The 26,676-nt window shown below is 42.1% G+C and overlaps 1 protein-coding gene across 1 annotated transcript in view; it reads left to right on the top strand.

The window, feature by feature from the left end:
* Positions 1 to 26,193, top strand: part of LOC119740595 (protein SMG5-like) — a 59,838-nt gene extending 33,645 nt beyond the window's left edge. The window contains exons 17-22 of the mRNA XM_038215947.1: positions 1,488 to 1,658; positions 15,807 to 15,866; positions 17,119 to 17,278; positions 19,482 to 19,572; positions 20,087 to 20,167; positions 25,915 to 26,193. Of these exons, the coding sequence (XP_038071875.1) occupies positions 1,488 to 1,658; positions 15,807 to 15,866; positions 17,119 to 17,278; positions 19,482 to 19,572; positions 20,087 to 20,167; positions 25,915 to 26,140 (789 nt within the window). The 3' untranslated portion in view covers positions 26,141 to 26,193. The remainder of the gene's footprint in view (positions 1 to 1,487; positions 1,659 to 15,806; positions 15,867 to 17,118; positions 17,279 to 19,481; positions 19,573 to 20,086; positions 20,168 to 25,914) is intronic.
* Positions 26,194 to 26,676: the final 483 nt, after the last annotated feature.

The following is a 26,676-nucleotide window of genomic DNA, read 5'->3' as shown; positions in this document are numbered from 1 at the left end:
ACCAGAGACTTGGAAGTTTTTTTCCTGAGAAATGTCCACATGTGTTAAGCTCAGAAAAAAATTGGAACATCCAAATGATTTGTGGCCGTAATGGATTGATTATTGTGTTGCAGTCAATGTCATTTAAGGTCCACGAAGCGAGACCGATCGATGTCATGAATAATCTAAATCATAGCCTGGTAAATATTATTGCAAGTGACTAATACTTTTGTTTAAAGCTTGAATCCAAAAAAAAAAAATCTTGATATGCCAGGCACAAAAACTTGCCAAGTACAGAAAGTATTGGACGCCTTCGGCAGTATTCCACCAGAACCAATAACTAGAACCAGAACCACCCAGAAGAAAATGTTACTTGCCCGTTATATGTATGACTGCAGCTGATATACGTGTGAGGTTGGTTTAACCCTTGAACCCAACAATTGCTGAACAAGGGGTATTGGGAGTATGACCCATTTGTTCTTTGTTTTTTAGGGGGGGGGCGCAAAATTCATGTTTTTGTCAGCAAATCATGTCACTGTTGGTACCATGCATTGAGTTACTTAGCATCGTATGGTGTCTGGTGTCAAGTCCATATGCACTTTAAACATCACCTCCATGTTTCAGATGATGTCCCGCCTCCCCCAACCCCACCCTCACTAATTGAATGGGAGTGTCTTCCTGTATATTGTTTATGGAGGCGGTCATTGGCAGATGATAATTGGTTTGAAAATGGTTGTGATCTCCTTGCTTTATAGTGCATTGAACTCCCAAGGTGAACTCCAGCTGACATACTGAATGAATCGAGACCTTTGCATAACTGATCATTGGTTGTGTTCCCAATACTTCCCGTAATTGCACTTGACATTTTAATATCCAATCAGCAGTTAAAAAAATGATCTGAATTCAAGGCTTTTTGATTCTCTATCAACAGCAATCACAGTTGGATGTATATTTCCTGTTTATTCCCTGCCGCAGATGACGGATAACGGTTTTGCATCTATTTTGGGTGGGCTCCCGCCTCCTCAAACACCATGTGTTAAATAGTCGAATCAAATCGTGTTATCGAAGTGCCGCAGACACCTGGTCGTTTTAATGGAGACACGCATCTCCCAACCTTGACCTTGTGTACGAATGACGCTTGAGCAGAGCAAAAAAAATATATCGTGACTGAACGATTTCTCGATTGAGAGAGAAAAGTTGCCAGCAAAATCTGTCTGGACATCTTAACCGTACCAAAATAGAGTTGTTTGCGGTTGCGTCATATTCCGCCTGACCTTGACAACTTGTGCACCTGCCAAGAAAAGCGATGCACTGGTGAGAAAAAAAACGTGGCCCGGATGGGTCCCGATTTGTTCAATTTGTGCGTAGTATGCGCGTTTTTTGACAGAATGTTTCACAAATACATGTTTTTTCTATTACGATTTGTGGACAATTTTTGTTTGGAGCATTTGAATTTTGACCTTTTAAAAACAATTTATTCATGGGTTATTAACTATATTTTCTTGCAGACACTGCTTCGTGTTGTCTGCCTACGCCAGTTTGGACATTTCCTCACCACTGTGAAAGACCTGAGCTTTGTGTATGATGACAAGAGCAGCATTTTCATTGCGCACTCAAGCGAGGGCACTGTCGACTTGCCAGACGCGAGCACCGAGTCTGACGAAGCGGAGGCAAAGCCAGTAAGTTATGATCTTATCATGATGAAATGTTGCCTGATAGAGCCCTTTTTGAGGGAAACACTGCGTTTGCATGCCATAGGGCGAAGTAAGCACGAGTCATTTTTCTCGGAATCTGCACAAACCCGTTTCATCTTTGCATGAGCTTCAGGGACCGTCAGCAATGTGTTCAGATGCCCCTCCCAGTGGTCTCCCCCAACTCTTCCTTTGTAACTGTTGAGACGGTACTGTCACTACTTGTGCATGGATTTCATGAGAGATGTAACTTTTAATATAGTGTTTTTGCCCTTAAAGGGAATTTACATCATTGACTTTTGCTGTAAATTTCAGAAATGAACTATTTGAGGAAATAGTGTAACAGATCAAATATTGTTACACTGACAAGATTAAAGGTTTGTGTTCGAAAATGCTGGGAAAAAAACAAGAAAACAAAAAATGTTCTAGTAGTCTGGTTCCCTGACTCCACTAAAATTAAATGAATCAATTTATAGGTGCCAGAAAATTGTAAGGTAAGGAAACCAATCTAGCTGGCCTGCACCCGTTCATGAACATGTAACCACTAGCAAACAAAATTTGGACTGAAAAAAAAATGGTAAATGTGGGGCAGTAGTTGAAAAATAGTTAGGTTTTTCCAACGGTGGTTGGCCGACCATCATTGGAAATTTATACAAAATACCACTTTTCTTGAAAATGACTTCACACCAGGTGCCATAATTTTACAGGATGCTTTAGACTTTCATTTACCAACATCCTAGTAAGGTATTTCGTAAAAATTTGGTAGTTTTGTTTTCTGATGTTTGCAAATGTTGTATATTCCCTTTAAACATTCATGAACTTCAAGTGTGTGTGTGTGTGTTTTTTATTTTCAAATGCGAAATGCGACATGTTTTCAACCCCACGTCAACGCTGTGTCAACCTTGAGATTTTTCTAGTGTGAAAAGGCCTTTAGTGTTTCTTTGGTTCATTCACCTGGGCATATTTTGCAAAGAACATTCCCTGTATTTTCAGAAATTCTTCACCAAACAGGAACCCAGTTGCACATCATTTGTACTTCCAAAAGAAGTAGAAAGAAAAGAAACCACAGTGCCAACTTATTATTATCCAATCAGACATTGTTTTCCGAGGTAACGGTGTCTGTTTTGGATTTTTTGCTGGTATTTCTGAAGTGTCCTGCTATAGAACTTATTATTTGCCAAACATCACACATTAGTCATTCCTTCTTAAAAATAAACCCAGAAAAAAACAAACATGCACTTCAGTCTCTCCGAATACACACAAACAGCCCCAATACCAACTGGTCCCTCAACTACACACACACAAAAGGTGAACAGTTACATTGACTCAAACACAGCTATCTGGGCCATTTATCTTATCATGACTAAGTAATAGCTAAACTTTGTGTGTAAAGAAGTAGTAGGAATATAGATTATGGAGTGTGTTTGTGGTTGGAGAAGGAGAGGAGTGGCTTGCGCTAGCAAACTGTCAATATTAACACAATGATACTAGCAAAGTGCCAAGTAGGCGCACTGATAAAAACCCAAGACAAATAGGCCCAAGTGGTGTACACTCCCCAGGTGTGTGTTTGTCTGAGGAGGCCTATTTGTTAATGGTTAAACTGATTTTGAAAGAGGTCATAATGCAAGTTTTTTTTCCCAACCACACAATGCTGGTAAACAAACATACATATCTTGAGAGCTGAGCTAGTTGTAATTTTTTCTTGGCTTGTTTTTTTCTTTCTTTGTATGTGTGTGTGTAATCTCCCCCCTTGATCTTGACTGTGAACTTTGATTGGAGTTAATGAGATGTTGAACTGGCGGATGAGTTGGTGAAGTAAACATTTGTTTATGATTACTGGGGATAAAGTGTTGTTTTGATGGAAATCCTATTCTCCTAAGATGATTAGAACTGTCCCTTATCTGGACTCATGCAGCAAAGTTTGCAAAAGTTGGTGAAGATCTGATGTTGTTTTGTTTTTGTCCAAGGGTGCAAAATGTGGTAAACACATTTAAATCGCAATTTTTTTTTCTGTGTGAATGTTTAACGTCAGGAATCAGAATGTTTGTCCAGTCTTTTGATTAAGGATAGGACCTCATGGACCATAGCACTCACTGTATTTACAAATACCTATGGTGCTCCAGGATGGATAGAACAAGATAAAGTGCCTTGCCAAGGGACACAGCATCATCAAATGGTGGTATCTGACCCACTTGCGCTGTATGACCCCGTTCCCACTTGATCCACCAATTGGGGGATCTGATCCACCTTTTGCCAAATTGCCGGATCAGATCCCCCAATTGGTGGATCAGATCCGGCAATTGTGTGTAGTGGGAACGCTAACCGTTATAAGGTGGATCAGGATCAGATCCACCTTTTCTGATCCACCTCTGGACCAGGATACAGATCCCCCAATTGGTGGATCAGATCCGGCAATTGCCGGATCACGATCAGATGGGAACGCAAAAGGTGGATCTGATCCGGCAATTTGACCTGTTAACATCCGCCCGGTGCACGAGTGGCGCGAAAATGTTGCGGTCTCATGAACGAAGAAACACGTTTTCAGGCGTGTAGCTCATGTGAACATTTCCAGCGTATACAACATGCACAATAAACAACCGCTGAACTACGGGCTAGCACCGCGCATGCAAAAGCGCACGTGGTATCCTAAACTGCACTATATAGGCCTTATTTTTGTTGCGTGTTCGTCCATTACTAAACCTTTTTCATTCCTGAAATTTTACTTATTTTTCCATCCATAAATGACTCCGAGTCCGCACTCACCAAAAGACTTCACTTTGGCACAGAATCATGGAAAAGCTTACGAGTATGCGATGAGAATAGTGCCGATAACGCGGTACGTACGGAGGTGACAAATCTGAAGTATTGATTATAGAAAATTGGAAATTGATGTCGTAGTACATCTTGTGACCGTTTCTAACCAATGAGAAGCTTCAGAACCAGGGAATCCCTTATCGATGCATTGGTTTCTGCCGTGATGTCACACAATGAGCGGCTCTGTTGGATTTCACCTGTTAATTTATGCACGCACGGATCCTCTACGGATCCGTGATTTATGTTGGTGAATTCGCGTAATTTTTGTCGGTGAATTCTGATAGTGCTATTTGAAAACTGACCCATCCTGGCCTAGCATGCAACCATGCTACAATGGCACTCCCACAGAGCGCGCGTAATTCCGAACTCAGTGACCTTTCGGACCCAACATTTCCGTACGAAAAGGTGGATCAAGCATAAGTGGAAACGCGACTTGCGGTTTCGTTGCGGTAAGATAACGATCACACCAAAATGCTGGATCTTGATCCACCTTTTCCCAATTCAAGTGGGAACGCGGTGTAAGACTCTGCAAAAAGAATAAGCCAAATCGTACTATTCAGACTGTGTGTGTGTGCATAACAAGATTTGACGACTGATTACTATTAGGCCACAGACTCCCTTAGGCCTAAGCAACAAAGCACAGACACTTCTAAGGAAGTTGCACATAAATTACATTAAACAAGCCTGTTCCACACCAAAAGTTGCCAGTAGAGCGTGTAAGTCTCGACAGTCAATGTTCACTTTTTAATGTGAACGTCTTGGTTCCAAACACTGACTAGTCTAGTCACAAACTCCCGTGGTTGAATTTACCCGCTTGTTATCTGTGTGATTGATTGAACGGAAGTTGAGGTCAGCATCTTTATTTTTATTTTTATACCAGTCATCATTTCGCAATATTTTCAATATGTTGTAAATTGTGATGCTTTCTTTTCTTTCGAAATACCCATTCATTGCCCGTGATTGGATGGGCCCAGTCAGGACACAAAATAAGTCCCCAAAAATAGGACACGTCTTTAATGTGTACACCAATTGGAAATGCTCCAAACTTTTGTTTCCAAGTTTTGAAAAAATTCAATGTTGTTGAAGCCATAGTTCCCTAGGGCTATCCCGAATATACTGACTATTTGAATATTCTATCATCAACAGAATATTTGACAAGCTTTTTGCTGGTTTGAATATTAAAAAAAAGAAAAAAAAGAACACACGTGCACACACACATGTGATGTTCTTTTAATCGTAAAGTTGCAGCGCTTTATTGTCAAATTCCACTTTTTTTGGTCGACAGTGTTTCGTTGTTCCCCTCCTTTTAGCAGGTTAAAACCCTTGACTCTTATAAAATACTTACAGTAAAACACTCCAGCTGTCCATAATATAGCTCGCCGCACGCAAAGTTTAACCAGCGCACTTTGCGTGCAACTTTTGACCGGCACGGCATGCAGTTGCAGCTGGCGTGTGTAAAACTTGATCGGAGAGTTTTGAACAATCGAATATTCGGCAAAACGCAGTTCCAAATAATCAAATAATAAACCATTCAAAAATGGACAGTCCTATAAAAAGCTACAGTCCCCCAAGTTAGAAGTCTAAAATCTCCTCAAGCCAACGTCAGTAAAGCCAAAAACAGATCCACTTTTAGTGGAACCTGTTCCCAATCAAACACGAGCCCACGGAGTTCACACTAACAACAGTTTTTATTTAAAAAAACAAACACGGCTTGACCATAGATATTGGATTTTCTACCTGGGCAGAGCCTCTCAACACTGGTCTGAACCAGGGTTGAATTTTACCTGTGTCGAGTGCCAGACCCATGTAGAAGATGTGTTGGATCCTTGCTAGTGTGAAAGGGGTTCCTGAAATATCAGGGTTCGACCCGGAAATCAGGGGGATTTTTGGATGGTATGAAAGGAGGGCCTCTTGACTAAACAAGTGCGCCACCAGCGGGTTGTGCAGCTACCCAATGAGCCTTTTCTCCCCTCTTGCATGGCAACCACCCTGCCTATCAGCACTGACCTGTTTTCCTCCCTTATCAAAATTCCCCAGTGCCTCCAAATAAGTATTTTGTTTGCTTCTTACACAAGTGCAAATATTTTCCCTGTGTCAGGTTTAGGAGCAGTCAATATTTTTTAATTTATCACGGGGTAGATAACGGCCTCTGCTTGTTGACCACTTTAATCGGGGTGTTTTATCGGCTCTTGTGTCAGCTTTGCTCCAAATTAGAACAAGATAAAATTGTCTGAAGGCAAAAAAAAGGCTTGCCGACACTTGCCAAATATTGGCACAATTATCTGTGTTATTCAGCCCCTGAAGAGCTCCATTGGAGGTTCACAGGTCACTTGAAGCTGGAACAAATAATGATAATGGAGAGTTTACCCAGTGGGCCAGTTTTTGGCACACACCCCTCATTCGCCCCCCCCCCCCCCATTCCCCCCCCCCATTCCCCCCCCCCCCCCAAAAAAAAAATACACCACGTTTTTTTCAAGGGAGTATTTGGGATAATGATTGTTTTTGTTTCGTGCTCAACATTTTCACCAATTTCAGATACTTTTGACCACTGTGCCTCATGTACAACTAATCTGGAGGTGGCAAGTTGAATTTTGTTGTTTTTACCCCTTCAACAGTTTTAAATTTTGTTGTTTTTACCCCTTCAACAGTTTTAAAAGTCGCTATGAAATGTAAAAAAATAAAACAATCAAATTGTTATCCCATCCAAAAATATAATTAAAAATTAAAAAATATAAAAATATTTGAAGGAAATTATACCTGAGCCTGAAATAACCGCCCCCCCTGAAACCCCCCCCCCCCCCGAAAAAAACATAAAACCAAACACCAAAACATGTCTGCTTGTCAGCCAGAACAACATTTTATTTTTAACACGTCCCTTTGATTTTTTTGTTTAAAAAGAGAAGTCTGTCGCGCCAGCCTTCTGGCTCACCGTCAACATAGGAGTTTACTTCTTCGTTTTTTCCAGGCTACGAGGGACGACGGGGTGAAATGAATTAATCCAACCGGTTATTGGTATCTGTCAGCCTGCTTCCTGGTACACACGAGACCCCAGTCAGTGGCCCAGGATTTTCACTTGAAACTGCAACTCCTAAACCCCCCTTCCCCCCTCCAAGCAATCTGTGTTTTTTAGTTAGAGACAGATTTTGCTGGAGGAATTCCCAAGACGACATCCATCTTGGCAATTCAAAAGTCTGAAATTCTAATCCCAAGGCTGGCCCCTCTTGCTGAAAGAAACGATAATTTTTTTTAATGGATTAAATCTTTTGCGTACGGTTAGCCTATATTTTGGCTCAAAATTGCACCCACTGCAGATGTAACAGCTCAAATGTCACTGTGATTGTTTTAACCTCTGTCTACTTAAAGCAGTTCATTAGAAAAGACAAAAAGTTAAGTGTCTTGCTTGGTTTTCAGCTATTTCTTCCTCAATTTTTTCAGGGTATATTTTCAGTGGGTGTACATATTGATGTTCATGTATGGACCCTGATTGAGACTCCAGTAAATGTGTCTGCTGCCCTCTTGTGTTCAGCTAAATTAGAGCAAATGTTTTCTCAAAGGATTATGACTAATTTGCAAGTTGGTGGGTTGGATTACAGTGTTGAAATCAAGATTGGTGCAGAAGATAAGCCTTTGCTCTCTGGATGAACTTATTAACTATTAGTTATTACGGTCATCTGGGGTATGATTGGGCACTGGTTAACCATTAACTTATTGTTTTCTTGAATAAAAACCCTGATAACTCCAAAGCATTGATACTTTGTTAAAGAGGCCATTTTTAATGGGTCAAGTAAACCAAGATTTTCAAGGTGTACATTCAAGCTTGCGAGTCACACCAGCCCAAAAAGGTTTTAGTGTTGACACATGTAATTACACCCCCACAAGATGATTAACTATGTAATTGATTGCCTTAATTAGATGAAATTAAAACAAAGTCCAGTGATGATATAGCAGATGTATCAACTCGCCTTCAGTAGTGGGTGCCGTTTTGAGGGGACATTTAACTGCCGTGATGTTGGAAATGGCAGTTTTAACACCCTAGGGGCGTTCTTTGCTTCCTGAGGGGTTAAAAACGGCATGTCCCACAGCACTTAACAATTGTTTTGTTATATCATGCCAATAAAGTCTAGAAGATAAATGCTTGGTGAGCGCACCAGCCCTACACACGCACTCAACACGAAGTTAATTTATATGCAATGCAGTGTACATATATGCAACGCAGTGTACATGAAGTAAACACTTATTTTTACAGACTGGACATATGGCCATTGTACAACATTAAAGTACTTTATCTAAGACACAATAACAAATATGTATGAGCTTTGAAAAGAGTTTTTCCTCAAAAAATATATCTCTAACCTAAATCACTCGGTTTTTTTTTAATTAGTGTTGGTGCACGGTGTTTTCACTTCTAATTGGAACACATAAATTGAGTAGATGACTATCTCTAAAATCTGCACATTAAGTCTGTTTCTTCCTTTAAGGAGAAATGCCACACACAAAAAACCTCCCCCTTCCAACAAAAATTGGTGGCATCACTTTAAAAGTTATCTCCAACTCATCACATTTCTTCGTCCGATGAACTAGCAATTCAACCTCCCATTGCACTTACAAGGACCTGTTTACCCTCGCCCGCAAAAAAAATTCCATTTGCCAGGCCGAGCTTTTCAAAGTTCGTCACTCGGGTTGTTATGCAGAGATGAGTGGTCTCCTGACACAGCCGAAATGGTTGACTAAAAAAATAATCAGGTACCATCACAATATCAACAGCGTCGCTGATTGCAGAAGCGTTAACATCTGAAGTGTTTCAAATTTCAAGTGGCCCGGCATATTAATATTATTATCTGGGGCGCTTTTTTTTTTTATCGCGCCCAACGATCTGGCCTAGTTGTTGGCATTGCTGGATATTAATCGCTGGAAAATTGATCCCCATTATGTGGGGCATGTTTGCTGATAATTGTCACCCGTTAGCTCCGCCAAAAAAAAAAGCCTTGTGTTATTTGAACTGGCTGATGCAAGATCAGTGTACACACACTGGAGTTGCACTGAAGGATGGTAATAATATCATAATCTTGCCGGGTATTATGGAGTCCTCAAGAGATTCTGAAGTCTTTCTGTGTGACTAATATGTGATGGTTGATTTTTATTCATGTGGGCCCATAAACACTTGAGTTGCACTATTCAAGGGTCATTTTGGAGGACGCACAAAATCACTTATGGATGTTTTCCAGCTAAATTTTTCCCTCGACGTCTTTCTTCAAAACTAATTTGACGATGGGTTTTATTGTGTGATTGTAAAAACCAGAATCTTCTGTGTGTAAATATTTTCAAACCAAAAAAAAATTAACCGCTGTTCCTTCAACATGAAGTTCAAATTCAGTGTATGAGATTTTAAAAAGATTTCGACAGAATTTCCGTTTTTAGAATAATCCCAAACATACACTCGCAACAAAACTTTCAGATTTTCCTGTATATTGTTGAAATAAAGTCCAATTTGTTATCACATCAATGTTGCATTGATCTGTTCATGTTATTGGTTTGGTTTTGTTGATTAACATGTACATCATTTTGTTAATAAACTGGGCAACTGACTGGTGACTTATTCGTGAAATAGTTTCTCTGATGACTGATGTTGTTCATTTGATTGATATCTTATGTGGTTGGATTGTGGATTTGTGGACTAACTTGTGGTTAATGGTTTCTGTCACTTTGCCAGTTTGAGGCAATTTTCTGGTTGATTGGATGGCCTTGTTGGTGGACAACCTTTCATCAAATACGTTGATAATTATTTAGTCAGCAGATTTTTTTTACTGGTGTGATAGTTTACAAATAATGAATGTTTATGAGTGCAACAGCAAGAACATTCCATGGAACATTCCATCTGTCACCGAATGGAATTATTCTTACCATTGTACGAATGTGAAACATTCATTATTTATAATAATTCAATGACATGTGATCAACAACCCACCAATCACACGACGGGAATTATTCAGGAATTGTATAATTTCCCTTTTTCCCCTGTAGTTTGGAAAAGTGCTTTGTCGTTAAGTATAAGCTGCTAGAAGTATGTGAGTTTGCTTAGGAGTCTGGGGGGGGGGGGGCTCTGAATAACTGTCATAACTTTCTGATTGAAATTCATGGATTGCTTTCACGAAATTGAACACATGTCCTTATTTCCTCATCAAAATTTCCTCTATGACATTTCTTTACACCAGTTCAAAAACAAGTCAAGACTTAGTAAGAATTGGGTGAATTTGTCAAATGCAGTATATGTCATGAAAGAAGTTGAATTTGCGATGCCTTGAAAGAAAGTTGCACAAAAGTTTTGCAAGAAAGTTTCTTGGAAGAGGGACAGTAATGTCTGAAAAGAAATTTGTACAGTTAAAAGAAATTCACAACTGGGAAGCACCCTTAGGCCAAGGGCGACCATTATACACGTATAGCTGGAACCCAACATGACATATCATAAAAACATAATAACTTATTTCTATTGAGATTAAATCGATACAAAACTGACATATTTATTGAGTTCAACAGGACCCCAGCCTTAGCAGGAGGTCCCGTGCGAACTTTTAAAGAAACAAAACAACAAAATTAAAAAAACCAGCCCCATGTAATTCAGAGTGGAGAGGGGTTTTTATGATGTTGACACAATTTTTCCCCTCGGAGGATTAAAAATAGGGCCCCATTATGCCATATTAATCTTGTTTACCATTCCGCATTCCGATGCCACTCATATCGATAAGCCATCAGTTAAATTGATATTCTGGGTGGCTGTTTATTTGCTCTGGCGTGTTGTGTAGCGAGCCTATGAGGAGGTATTGTTGCGCTCATCAAGATAGCCCAATTGTCACATGAAAGAATGTATAATATTTAATGTATGAATCGTGTAATCCATATTTTATTTTTATTTTGCTGTCCTGGGTACTGTGGACTTTGCCCTCCAGTGTCATGTTTCTTTACTAACATCCAAGATTTTGGAATAAATAAAAATGTGGAAATCATAAAAAGCCATGTCCTCTCTGGGCGATCCCCGAGTGCAATTTCCAAGATTTTGTTGATATAGCATTACTGAAATTATGTCTTTGGATGCCCTCCCCCACCACAATGCACAATTTGCACGTGTGGGTTAAAGGTATTAATATACAACATTTGCTTTTGCTGTCATTTCAGAAATGGATGGATTTAGGAGTTAGCATTTTATAGCAAATATTGTTACACTGACCTGTTTAAAGTTTTGTGTCCATAGACGCTGGAAAAGAAAAAAAAACATGAAAAAAATGTTTTCTTGTGGTCTGGTTCCCTGACCCTACTTCAGATGAAACGGAGCAAATTAGTGACGTCAGGGGATTTGTCACGTCAGAGAACCAGAGTAGCTGGCTTGCACTCACCCGTTCACTGATGTGTAGCCGACTGCAAACAAAATGCGGACTAACTACCGGTAGAATGGTAAATTGGGGGCAGTATTTGGAAAAAAGTCAGTTTTTTTCCAACGATGGTCGGCCAACCATTGTTGGAAATTTATTTTTAAAAATCCACATTTCTTGAAAATGATAGCACACCAGTTGCCATGATTTCATAGGATGTTTGTGACAATTATAAGGTATTTCATAATCATTTGGGTAGTTTTGTTTCTTGATGTTTGCAAATGGTGAATATATACCTTTAATAACACAGACTATGTAGGGCCTTTAACACTATCCAAAATCTCTGTCTGGGACCCGGGTCCAACACGTAGATTTCAGGAACTCCTTTCACACTAGCAGGAATCCAACACGGCTTGTAAACCGATCCAGTGTGTACACAGGTGAAATCCAATCCTGGTCAGGTCCAAGACCAGGGTTGAGATTCTCTACCCGGGTAGAAAATCCAAAATCAACAGCCAACCCATAAACTAACCGGTGTTAGTGTGAGCGGTGTACCTTGCCTACCCATATTTGATGGGACCCGGTTCAGCTCACGGTGGATCCATGTTGATTTCAACATGGGTAGGCAAGAAGATAGTTTAGAAAGGCCCTAATTTCGAAACTGCCAACTTAGGCCTAGTAAGCTCAGTTGGTTGAAAGCTGGTACAGTACTCTAGCAGTTGCAGGTTCCAATCCAGCTCCAGTCAATTTGGTATGATGAGCCCCCTGCATTAATGAGGAAGCCTAAAACAAGAAGGATGCTGATGCTTTAGAGTAACTGTCTTCTCAGGTGACTTAAACTCAATACTAAATGGTTCGAACATCTTGGGTTTAAAATACAAACACGTACAATATATGTAAGATTTCTTACAGGAAATTTACAACTTATAGGTAATTTGTTGTCTGTTTTTCCTTTTCTTTCACTTTGCCTTGTTTTTTTTTTGGGGGGGGGGGGTTTAAGGGTTTTCTTATTTTCAAACCCCCAAAACACCACTTCCTTTACACTACTATAGAATCTAGCATGACCACATGCACTATTTCTGACTGAACAACTTGGTCAACAAGAACCTGAGCCCTTCTTAACAACAACAGAATTATACTAATAAGACACCAAAAAAATAAGGACTCCTCTACAAATTTGATGTTTGGTGATACTAGCACGCCATAACCGCCCCGCAAAACACACACACGCACACAGAGCCCAGGCTCAAAGGGCAGAAACTCTGAGAGCGCAAACATGAGAGAGCCTTGCCAAGTATTGATAGAAATATTCTCCGATGGTTATCGGCTGATATTAACTCGGGACCGGCCCTGGTCGGATCTGATAAAAAGCAAATTAATCAAGGGGCCGGTTAAACAGCGGACAGCTCCAATCCACTCAGAGTGTTTGCCTTTGTATAGGACAGCTTCTTATATTAACGACAGATAAACCGACTTTTAGAGTTTTTTTTTTTATGTCTCTGCGGTTTGATATTTGTGGTTAGTTATTTGTGATGATATTTTTTTAGTCATATTTCTCTGACCTTGGACCGATATGTGATTGTGTAGTGGTGAGAGATAGGGGCACTCTGCAACAGACAGTTGTCAATTTCACACCATTGCACATCCTCTGCGAATTACATTCTCAGACACGCTGTTGGTGCGGTTTCAAAACTGGCTACCGAGTATAATCATCACACTACACATGAAGTCAATTTGGTGCCAAGATCACAAATGTACAGTGTATCGATTTTATAGAGGCAATGGTAACCGAATCCACAATCTGCAACCTTTTCATGTTACAATCAGAATGAAAGATGGAAATAAAGTTCACACATACATGAACATCGTATTGAGAATATTATACAAAATAGTTTTTAAAATGGTCCTATGTGAATTATAAAAAAATGAAAATATTACGAATTTCCATAAAACCCTCCTATGCAAACATACTTTCTTTGCCAAGTTGTCCTTTCTGTCAAAATCAATCTGTTTTTCAACAGTTTAGAGCTCCCAGCCTACATAAAGCAGGATTGACTGGCTGTGGCTGTTTATGTAACTTGATGCAGCTATGCTTTGACTGTAGGTGATTGATAAGCCAAGTGCCTACCACTTAACTGTTGTTTGTTGACTGAATTTGACTAGTCACAGTGCTTGCTTGAAACACGATCCAACTGTTGGTGACTAATAGGAGATAGCAGGAGGTTTTAATGTCATCACTCAATGTAGCAAACCTTGATTTATTCTTCAGGTCTTTGGTCTATTTATGCATTGACTGCAACACCTAATCCCCCCCCCCCCCCGAAAAAGCATGGACATCTGCACCCAAGGCCCGCCCCTCTGGAAAATCCTAGATCCGCCACTGATATACAGCCTTAGCATTGACAGACCCTAACGATGTCTGCATTAGTAACAGGCCCGCTGACACCTGTCTATTTAATTGCATGCGGCAGGTCCTCAGTCTTCGTTAGTCAAAGATCAGATCTGACCTTTATATAGTGCAATTCACAGCTGTCTTTTTTTTTGGGGGGGGGGGTTCATTTAGAAAATTACTTGTGATATTAGTAGTGATCATCGTCTCACAGTAATTTCAAAGGAAATAACTCGGACCATTGCTCAAATTGTTTTATGAATTTTTTTAAATTTTTTTTTTTAGTACTTTCAAATACTGACGTTGGCACCTGAGCAAATTTTTCTTGCATTGCTCAAGTAGTGGAGTTTCGGAGGATATTTTTGGGGCCTTTTACAGTTTTAAACAGTTTCCAATTTCTGTGATTATTGGACTTGATCATGAGGTCAATAAAGTTGAATTTGTCTGCCCTTTTCTGTAGACTCCATGCGTGAACAGGAGATTGTGCTTTTTGGGAGGGACACAATACGTGTGCACACACTATACCAGAGGTTCGTGCGCGTATGGTATGAAGTACACCATCTTGTGCACAAACCAGTAGCCTATTCATGCGAGCGGTAGGCCTACAGTGCCAGTGTGTGAAAGTGTCTCGCCCCTTGTGATGTCAGTGGTCCCTCCCAACTCTCTCTTTTTAACCGTTGAGGGGGTACTTATGCATGGAGTCTATCAGGGATCCAAAAGTTGGAAGGAGGAGATGTGCAAAATTCATAATTTTGTTTTAAAGATATAGTCCATCATTTGTAATTTGTGCATTTTGTTCGTTTGAAGCAACAAAAGTGTTCAAAATCTAATGAAGGATACTGAACAACTAACTTGATGAAGTTTCAGCTCAGCTTCAGCTGTATATTCCGAGAAAAACAGCATTTTAGGATCTCAATGTCAAATCAAAAGTTGCTGAATCATGTTTTGAATTGGTTTGAATTGCAGCTATAGGTACTGATCCGACGAATTATAGCAACCGCGCGCGCGTGTGCGTCATGCCAATGCTTGCGCGCGCTTCGCCGAATAACAAAATGAACTACTAATTTAAATTTCTTAAGACGCACCGTTGGAAAGGTCTTCTTTCGTTGATTACTTCAAAATGACAGCTTGTCAGAAAGAATAATTTCACAGGGAGTTTAGTCCACTTACTATCTTTCAACCAAGTATGTTTTTCAACAATAATTACGCCAGTTACTTTTCGGATGGCTGCAAATGATGGACTATAGCTTTAAAGCCCCCTGTTTCCAGTTTAGTACAGGCTTGCCATAATGAAAGAACAAACCATCATGGATTTAGCCATGAGCACCGCCCACCTTTGATTTGTGCACATTTCTCACGGCGCTTGTAACAGAGTTTGACTGAGCTACATTGGTCACCTGACCAAACGTCCTGATCTGATTGGACAGTGGGCACTGTTTGATTGTCAGGTAGGAAGGGTCCACTGTAAAACCGTCCCTACTCCTTCACAAGCTGTTTTATGTTTCCTGCTACCCCTGTTCCCTGTCCATATCACTGATCATCTTGACGGTATGATTTCTTGTCCCTCAGGCTGAGAAGGAAGAACGACGCACCCAGATGATGAAGGATCTGGCTGTCAGATGGCTGGAGGTGAGATTGGGTGCTTAGCATAGAAACTGTCTGCTTAGCGTAAAACAAGTTAACAGGCAAAAGTACTCATGCAATTTATAATGCTTGTGACTGATTTTCAGCTGAATTTCGCTTAGCGCATAACACTGCGTAGTGATATTTTTAATTTGTTTGCGTTGAACACGGAGCCAAAATTTGATGGAGCTGCTAATGTTTAGCAGCAATTAAATATCAGGAAATTTACTTTTCGATCATGAACAAATATGCAGAGAACCGGACTAAAGCATTATCACCACTATACTATAAAGAGCAAAGGGTGTGTATAAGTGTGTGTTCACACGGTCTTGTTCCATAGTTGTGGGGACATACCATCGTCTGTACGAGGTATTTGTGGGGACCGAAAACGCTGTGGCGACAGCAGAAAGTCCCCATAACTCGGTCCTAATTTGCCTAACAATAAAATACTTCCCCAAACGCAGTGCAGGCCAGGGCACAAGTTGTTAATGGTCATGGATGATGGTACGAATGAGCGATTGCAAAGCAGGCGACCAGCAGCCTCGTATGTCAAAAAACATTGGCTGTTTTTCTTTGCAAAGCAAATCGAATTGCTTTTGCCCTTTAACTCTGCAACTCTAAAATCATTAAATAAAGACGATGTAATCTATGGAGAGAAGACAATGACGAATTGCTCATTTTTAGAAATAGGAGGACGACCCCAGACAAAAATCTTGGGGAAGCGTATGGAATCAGACAGGGAATGAAAAACCAATCCACGGATGGACCTGGTAGCAAATTTTCTTTTCCCAAACGACATCCGCATACATGGTTGTCTAGCGCCCTCTACGACCCTTTTTTGATACGCACGCAGGTATATAATTATTTGATTCCCCACGTTTTGGCAAGCAGTGCGACAACTCAGTCGATAGAGGGTAGGGTTTTGCACCGCGAGGTTGTGGGTTCGAATCTCGGTTTTGCACCCGAATTTTTTTCCTTTTCTAACCTGAGGCTTTGGAGGATTTTTTTTTAAAAGGGAAATAAATCCGAATTTCATAACGTTCAAATTCACTTTTTTTCCCCTAATTTTATATTTTCTCCTCATGTTTTTATAAAAGTTAAGTCCAAAACGCCATAGCCTACACCCATATGTGGATGTCGTTTGGGAGAAAAAAATTCGCGACCTGGTAGGGATTCGAACCCTGGCCATAGAGGTGGAGGAACCACTATTCCAATCTTCAGTGTTATCTCTCACTCTTTTTATTTCAATTTTGTTCAGCATGAGATTCAGCAGTTGGAGGGGCAAGTTGAGGACAGCGCAGCCAACACCCAGTTCTCCCCTTACCTGGTGCCTGACGCCAATGCGCTCATGAACCACCTCGGGCTGATACAGCTCCTGGCAGACAGTGAACGCTTCATCGTTGTCATTCCTTATGCAGGTAAAGTCACCAGAGGCACTGAGGAATGTAGCAATTAACTCTAAAACATGGAAACTTAAAGCAAAAATTGCGTGGAAAATGTATAGGGCACTATGTGACTACTGACAAGAACTCCACTGTGTTGGGTCGCACTGCCAGAGCGCAGAGTCTTGTTTTCTGAACCTTCTGTTGACAATCCTTTGTTCTCGTACAGTTAAAGGCACTAGGAACATTTGCAATTACCCAGAAATGTACCTACCGATATATGCCCCTGGACCCCCCCCCCCCTCTAGCAGGGTGTGCCACCGGTACACCCAACACCCTCTTATATCACCCCCCCCCCCCCCCATTTCCTGAAAGCTAGATCTGCCCCTGATTGTTCACATGTCCACACACAATTGACTCAGAGAATGACATTGATAACATAACAATTTTCATATGAATGTAAACAAATCCTATGACAGTCATGTATCTGTTTTGTCATGATTGAGGGGTACTTGTGCCAGAGTCCATAGACGATGGTTCATAGCACTTTATTTTTTACGAGCCCCAAAACAAACTTAAAAGCTTCAAACATGTGTGATTGAAACTTGACTTGGGACTTGACATTTCCATGTTACTGTGAGACCTGACTGATGCATGTCCTGAGACATGGTTTGAGAGTTGACAGGAATGATTGAGTGACATAGTGCAGTGAACCAACTCCCCCTCCCCCCACCACCCTCAACTCCTCAAGTGTATATCCATCCCATGTGGCTATGTGATGGTGTGAAAATGATCAAAGAGCTGATAATCCTACGCCACTAGAAGCTGACACAGTCTTCCACCCTGAAATGTTCCTGGTGAAATGATGTAATAGGGTTGTATGCATGTGGGAATATGACAAATTATTGAAACATCAAGCTAAAAGTAAAGGATTGGGGAAGGGATGGCAGATCAGACCCAGCAAATGTGACTCGGGCTGCTTCGAAAATTTCTAGAGTTACATGCAGGGTAAGACACCCGAGCGTTCCGATTTGAAAGCTCTCACCCAGTGCAAGTACCAGAGAATGCTATAATCACTGTTCATAAATATCTGAGACATTTTACCCATCCATACTGGTCAAGAGCCCGTCATATGGGTGGTTTTAAGCCACTGATAATTCCTGCGTTCTGCTCCACATCCTGCAGTAATAGGGGCCTGTAACTCAGGAGTTTTTATCGTGCTAGGGGCCTGGTCCGGATATTGGCCCTCGCCTTCGGCTGGGGCCATTATCGGCGACCAGGCCCCCAGCCCTTGATGGAATGGTCCCAGTCAGGAAACAAAATAAATCCCCAAAACAGGATGTCGCATACATTGCAGTGCCTGTACGATGTGCCCAAAAGTCATATATTCCCATAAAATCTCGTTGGTTTTTTGGTCAACTTGCAGGCGCTGTAATGAAATCACTTTAATGTTAAATTCAATTAATGAATTTGCAAGAGAAGTGATTTCATTATACAGCGTGTAAATTGACCTCAAAAAGTGGCAAGATTTTATACACTTCAGAAAACTGTTGTTCAATGTGGCCTTGAAATGTCATCAGGAGAGAGTCCAGATGTATGCATTGTCCTGCAGATGCTGATGACAGAGATGAATTTGAGCCCAGGCCCCATGTGACGGGTGTATGATGAGTCAACCCCCTCCCCCCCCCCCCCCCCCCCCCCCCCCCCCCCCCCAGTCTCCTATAGTCAGAAACCCACCAGGGATCCTCGCTGTGACTTACACCATCAGGATGATGTCATTTTACTGTTCTCTTTTGTAGATGATGTCATCTCTAGTTTCCTTTTGCTCTGTCAGGAATTCTGTAATTTTTCTTTATTTTATATTAAGCATGAATTGATGGCAGCGTTGTAGTCAAAACCATCACAAGTCCGGTCAATAGTAAATCTCAAATCCTTTCCATTGTTGTAGGACTTGAGTCCAAGACTCTGACGGGAGTTCGTCTCCAGTTGCAACACTCGGTGTCGACTCAAGTGCCTCCACTACAAAACTGGTCGTTTCACAAGTCTAGTCAAAAGTACCAGAGGATGCACAACAACAAAGGAATGCTTTTGCCACAGTTCATTTGAGTAGCTTGTGACTTGAGACTTGTGATGAACTTGGGAGGAATTATGAGGACTTGTAATGAACTCAAACTACAACACTTTTATTAACATTGGTGTGATTTGAAGGGTTTCACAGGAGTTTGCTTTATCGTTGCAGTTGTCGGTCACTTGGACCACTTTAAGAAGAAGCACTTTGAGGCCCGAGAAGCCAGTCGGTTCTTGGAACAGATCTTGAAAAAGGGAAACAGGTCAGTCGAGTATATTGATTATCCTCGGTACGATAAGATATTTACTTGAAATGGATACCCTCCTCTTACCACCAGTTCCTCATCCACTTTAGATGTATTATATTATTTAGATGTGAATGTTATGTCCCAAAAGTAAACCATCATGTCGGGGGCAAGGCATGGTCGTGTTGAATGTAATCATGATCATTGAAGGTTGACAGTGCAGGATGAATTTTTTAAAATCCAAATACACGTTCATATAGGTCCACATATTGTGCAGAAACTACCCCAGTCAATGACCTGCAGTAACAAATTTCCTGCATTTTTTAAAATTTAAAATCCCACCATATTCTTGTCTTGAATTTCCTCAAATTTCCTGCAAGTCCGTCAGGGCCCATGTAACACATCCTTGTTGGCTGTATGCAGCAAAATTCTCAAGAAATAATTAGAGATGAATTATCCAACAGGTTCTTCAAGAATAAGGAGGTAATTTTCTTTTTCTAATGAAATGATTTGAAATATTTCACATCTCAAGGCATATTCGTGTCCAACGCCAACACGAGGTCCTCCCACTTGACAAGGAGAAGAAAGCAAAGGACAAGGACAAGTCTATTAAGTAAGTCCCAAGCTAAAGTCTGCATTCCAATTACTTCGTTCTGGCCAGCAATAACACATGGGCCTATGGAAGCAGCCAATAGGGCTGTCCCAAATAACTGAATATTCAAATATTCGTTCATTATCTGAATATTCAAATAGGTTTTTGGGTCATTCTATAAATTTGGGGTCCAAAGTGTGACATTTTTCCCGTCCCTGTTACCTTGGTACTTTGTAATTTGCCATTCAAACATCATTAAAAGTGACTTCAAATGATTGTTTATTTGTTGGGTAGGTAGTTTGCTATTCATAATCACTCTTGGAGGATGACTGCATTAAGGAGTGCATCAGAATTATACAATCATAGATGTCAGATGTAACAGGGACGGGAAAAAAAGTGGACCCCAAATTTATAGAATGACCCTTTTGCCAGTTTGAATATTCGAAAACTAAAAACTACAACTCCAGCAGTACATATCAAACGTCGGCGTGCTTGCGTGCCACTTTTAACAAACGCGGCATGCGGTTGCAGCTGGAACGTGTAAAACTTGATCAGAGAGTTTCTGATATTTGATAAAACGCAGTTTCGAGTAATTGAATACTGAATTATGAGAAAATGGACAGCCCGAGCAGCAAAATCTACTTCCCGTAGACTGTTAGGTTACTGGTTTAAGGTTGATAAGAATTGACAAGATTGCGGAGACTCACCATTTGGGGTTCACCATGCGGGCCGCCATGTTTGCACATGTTTTATTCATGAGTGCGTGTACTTACAGAACGTACAGTTCATGTCATGGAACGTACAGTCCGAAGGCCTGTTATAACATCTCCCCTTTTTTTCTAAAAGAAACAAACTGGTTAATAAACAACAATGTGAATATAAATTCCAAGAACTGGAATCCATTGAAAAGTTCAAATCCTTGAGTTGAGAGATTTGAGAGTCTCTGTGACTAAAATAAAGTTGCTAGTGTTCAGCTTAATGTTCAGATGAGATGAGGTTTCTTGCAGATCTAACACGTTACAGTTCTATGTCCAATAAAAGTTGATTACTGTAATTTCGCGTCTCAGTGTTGATTCTGATTCATTTGGTGCTTATCTAAATGCTAGTTTGTTCTCTTTTGATTAAGTGTGTGACTGGTCTAGTTTTGAGACACAATGTAGTCCTTGTGCCAAACTGGTGGACGGGTAACTCGAGTGGGTCGAGATTCAGCTGGTTGAGGATCCTTGGTCTCCTTGCATGATGTTTGGATGTCAAGAACTGGATCCAGGGATGGTTTGGGAAGAAGAAAGATATGACGTCTGTTTCGACGGTACTCAGTGCCGTTGATGTTGATGATGTAGGACCGTGGAGTCCCAGCCTGACGTACAACTTCACCTTCTGGGCTCAGCTGTCCTTTGGTTCGGATCTTAACCTTGTCTCCAGGCATCAAATCATCCAGCTGTCTTGCACCGTGTCGCTTGTTGTAGGTTTGTCCGCTTTTCTGTTTGTTCATGTTGTCTGTAGCCTTCAGCTTGTTGTGATCTACCTTCTTAGGCTGCAGATTACGAGGCAGGATTGGAAGTGTGGTGCGAATCTCCCTTCCCATTAGGAGACTGGCTGGACTCTGGCCAAGGCTAGGCAGAGGAGTGGACCGGTACAGCATCAAGGCGCGGACTGGATCGTCTTGGCTTAACAGTCTCTTGGCAATGTGTACAGCTTTCTCTGCTTGTCCGTTGGCCTGTGGGTAATAGGGACTGGAGGTGATGTGTTGGAAGTTGTACTCACGAGCGAATTGATCAAATTCACCCAAAAACTGTGGACCATTGTCAGTCACCACCACTTCGGGAATACCATATCTAGCAAATGTTGCCTTGATAAAGTTTATCACAGATTTGGCTGTTGTCGAGTGGAGGTGATGTAGCTCTATCCATCGGGAATAGTAGTCTACCAGCACAAGGTACATCTTCCCCTTCACCTCGGCTAGGTCGCAGGCAATTTGCTGCCATGGTCTCTGTGGGAGTGGTGTGGACATGAGTGGTTCGGCGCGTTGCGATGGTTGCATATCCTGGCAATGCGGGCAAGACTGGACATACTGGGCTATGTCAGTGCTCATACCAGGCCACCACAAGGCTTGATTGGCTCGAAGTCGGCTTTTTGAGACGCCTTGATGACCCTCATGGATTCTCTGCAACATTTGTTGTCTCAGGCTCTGTGGAATCACAATGCGGTCACCATATGTGAGGATACCACCGACTAGGCTGATCTTGTCTTGGTCATCCCAGAACCGTTTCAACTCTGGGTCGACATCCTTCTGGTACTTAGGCCATCCATCTTTGACGTGAGTGATGACTGCACTCAGGGTACGGTCGTGACTGGTCTCTAAGGCTATTTCGACCAGCTTTGCATCAGATGCTGGCCACTGGGTTGTGATCAAGTGGACATGTGCTTCGATCTCGCCTTCAAGATCTTCATCTGGTTCGGCCACTTTATCTTGCTGGAGAGGAGCTCGCGAAAGTGCATCGGCCACAACCAGGTCCTTACCAGGGGTGTACTCTGCTTCGCAGTTGTATCTCATCAGCCTCATCAGCAGTCGTTGGCATCGGAGAGGGGCATCACATAAGTCCTTTTTGTTGATTAGGGACACTAGGGGTTTGTGGTCTGTCTGGAGCGTCACTCGTAGACCGCGGAGATAGACGAAGAAACGCTCACATGACCATACAGCAGCCAGTAGCTCCTTCTCGATCTGTGCATATCGTTGTTCAGCACGTGTCAGGCTTCGGGAACAATATGCTACTGGTCTCCAGGACTCATCTTCCTGCTTCTGAAGGATGTATCCACCAATGCCGTAACTGCTGGCATCAGCACTGACCATCGTTGGCTTTGTTGGGTCATAGTATGCAAGCGTCGGGGCTGTAGTTAGCAGTGTCTTGAGGTGTCTGAAAGCACTGCGTTGTGCTGGACCCCAAGTCCACTCTGTGTCGCCTTTCATCAGAGCATTAATCGGTGCTGCCACTGTAGCTGCATGGGGTATGAAACGAGATAGCCAATTCACCATCCCCATCAGTCGTTTGACTTCCTCCTTCGTCGTAGGCGGCGACATCTGGAGGATTGCATCAAGTTTAGCAGGATCAGGGTGAATTCCACGCTTATCGAGACGATGGCCAAGGAAGTGCACCTGCTCTTGCGCAATTTTGCACTTGTCCTTATTAAGCTTCAGCCCAGCTCCTTGTAGAATTTGCAGTACATGACGGAGACGTGCGTCATGTTCCTCTGGTGTCGCACCCGTGACAAGAACATCATCCATGTAGACGACAACTCCCGGTAGATTGACCAGCAGATCACTCATGATTCTCTGGTACAGCTCAGGTGCCGATGTGATGCCAAATGGCAGGCGATTGAAGCAGAATCTACCAAATGGTGTGATGAATGTGGTTAACTTCTGGCTGTCAGGGTGGAGCGGAATTTGCCAAAACCCATGCTTGGCATCGAGGACAGAAAATAACTGGGCACCGGCAATTTTACCCAGGACCTCTTCCAAGGTAGGTATGCTAAACTGCTCCCTGGCCACGGCTTTGTTCAGCATTCGTAGGTCAACACAGACTCTGATGTTTCCATTTTTCTTTGGAGCGATCACGATCGGGGCGCACCAATCAGTTGGTTCTGTGATGCGCGTGACGATTCCTTGTTTCTCCATTTTGTCTAGCTCTGCCTTGAGTTGGGGGTGCAAGGGCAGTGGGATTCGACGAGGGGCATGGACACAGTGCGGTGTAGCGTTTTCTGTCAGCTTTATCTTGACTGGTGGGCCTTTTAGGCATCCGGTTCCCTCATAAACATCATCATCATTTATCATGGTGTACACACGCTGCACCAGGTTAAGGGAAACACAGGCATGTTTTCCCAGAACTGGCTCACCATCACCAATGATAAGAAAAGTCAGGATATGGTACTTGCCCTTGACTTCACATGATAGGCGTTTCTGTCCTCTTGGCTGGACTTTTCCGCCGAAGAAACCGCACAGACGGGTTGTAGTCGTAGACTGCAGGGTTGGGTTGTGGAGCTTCAGGGTGTGGTAAACATGAAGTGGCAGTATGTTTACCTCGGACCCAGTGTCAAGCAAGAAGTTGATGGGCTTTTTCTCAACAAGGATGGTCTGGCGCCAGGAAGTGTGTGATGGGGCATTTTTACTGGATACGGAGCCTACAAAGAACTCAGTCTCATCGTCAGATGAAGTCGGTGCCATCACAGCTCGCGTGTGTTTAGGTTTGGATCGGCAAACCCGGCTAAAATGTCCAGTTTTGTGACAGGACTTGCACTTCTGGCCTCTAGCAGGGCATGTAGCATGACTTGGGTCGTATCCGCAATTGGGACACCTGGCCTGGTGGGTGTTGGGTTTGGTCGATCGATTGTAGGGCATCTTCTGTCGAGGTTTGGGGTGCATCGCGTGAACAGCAGCCGTATTGTGTGCTCCTTTAATTTCACGGAGATCTTTGGTGGCTGTCTCTAGAGTTTTTGCAACATCCAGGGCTTTCTGGAAAGTGAGGCTATCCTTAGTCAGAAGATGTTTCTGAACATACTCACTTCGGAGGCCACAGATCAGGCGATCACGCAAGGCGTCATCGAGAAATGTCCCAAACTGGCAGGGGCTGGCAAGATCGCGTAGTGCAACAGCATACTGAGCGATGGACTCATCCATGTGTTGATCGCGTTTGTAAAATCGGAAACGCTCTGCTACAACTAGACGCTTTGGGCCGTAGTGTGATACAAGCATATCACAGAGTTCTTTGAAGCTCTTTGCAGACACTGGAGTTGGTTCAGCTAAGCTTTTTACAGTCTTGTAGACAGTAGCACCAACTGCACTCAACAGAACTGCCGATTGTTTCGCCGCAGGGATGTCATTTGCAACAAAATAGAGGTTAAGACGCTCGATGTAGTTGCGAATGTCTTCAACTTGGTCGTACTGGTCGAGACGGCCAATTAACGGAGCGCTGGATACCGCCCCCAACGATGTAGACTGCGTCATTGCGATGTCTACGTGTTCCCGTGCGTGCGTGAAACTCACAACAATTCGTTCGAAGTTGTAGCGTAAATGTCACTTTTTCATGCGAAAAGTGGAATGCAAAATGACGGTTATTTTATACTGTATCAACCACTGCTGCCACCATGTTAGGTTACTGGTTTAAGGTTGATAAGAATTGACAAGATTGCGGAGACTCACCATTTGGGGTTCACCATGCGGGCCGCCATGTTTGCACATGTTTTATTCATGAGTGCGTGTACTTACAGAACGTACAGTTCATGTCATGGAACGTACAGTCCGAAGGCCTGTTATAACATAGACATGTGTGTAACTGCCAGCCATGAGAAAGTATTTCATTTGCAGGCTTGGGATATGGTCACTGCATTTGAACTTTTTATTATTTAAAAACTTATATAATTGCAATTGCAATCTAACAATCATAATTGATTAGATGCAAATAACATGCAAATTTGCAAAAAAAAATTCAATCAGCCATTGGATGGTCAGTTCAATTGAAGCCTTAAATTTGATTTATTATTGCTGTGAACACGAACGTGAACGTGAATTTGTGATGTCATGCAAGTCTTTTTCTAAGCAAAAGTCGAGCAAAGTTCAATAATTTTTTCTTTTTTCTTTCTTAATTTCACTGCAATTGTTCCGTGTCGTCAAGTTTGCTTCCCGTTTGTAGTGAAGAGTGAACTGGCTCTTACAAGACTGCATAAAATAATGTATCCCAACAACGAAGACATACAAATTGGTCTCTTTATTCCAGAACCCTCTATCAAATCATCGAGTGCGCCCTCTTCTTCAGTCAGCGATCTGCTCCCCAAGGCAGCGATGGCCACGGCATGGTTACCATCCTGACGGACTACCGGCCAGGCCAGCTGGCCACGTCCCCGCTAGCACTGGCTGCCGTGGAGATGGCTCAGGGGCGGGGCCTGCGAGTGGAAAACGCGTCCGAGTTCTACCACGCCTGGAAGAACTCGGGTCAGAGTTGACGACGGCTGGAGAATGAATCAGAGACTAGCGGGACCATTGCAAAACTGTGAAGGTAAATACGTATTCTGATTTTATCGTAGGTTTGAAGTCCTTTCTTGTGTAACTTGTAAGTACTGATCAGCTGCTAGTTCTCCAACCCTTATTCTGAAAACTTTGGCATAGGATGTGCGCCTGATTTGAATAGACTTGTCGAACCTGTGCCAGCCCGTCACAAGTCAAATCACAAGTCGGTCAGAAGACAAATCAAAAGTTACAGGGAAAGAGTAATGACACATGAATACGTTTAATCACATGTCATTTAAAGAGCCAACAAGTTGACTTGAGACTGTATTGTTTGATTGGATTGATCATCTGTTGTCAACTTTGAAACCATCGATCGGTCATTGTGCAGAAAAACTAAACCTTTTGTTTTTCATCCAGTGTTTGTTGATATGTTTGTAGTAATATTAATCAGCATGCTCTTTTGAATTTTTCCCATGGAAAACATGTTGTAAAAATGTCCATCACGGACCCAACAAAATACACAGTAACTTAC

This window comes from Patiria miniata, unplaced genomic scaffold (genome assembly GCF_015706575.1).
Source record: "Patiria miniata isolate m_02_andy unplaced genomic scaffold, ASM1570657v1 HiC_scaffold_5, whole genome shotgun sequence".
Classification (NCBI taxonomy): Eukaryota; Metazoa; Echinodermata; class Asteroidea; order Valvatida; family Asterinidae; genus Patiria; species Patiria miniata.
The sequence above is the reverse complement of the archived record's forward strand: the minus strand, read 5'-3'. Positions and strand labels throughout refer to the sequence as shown.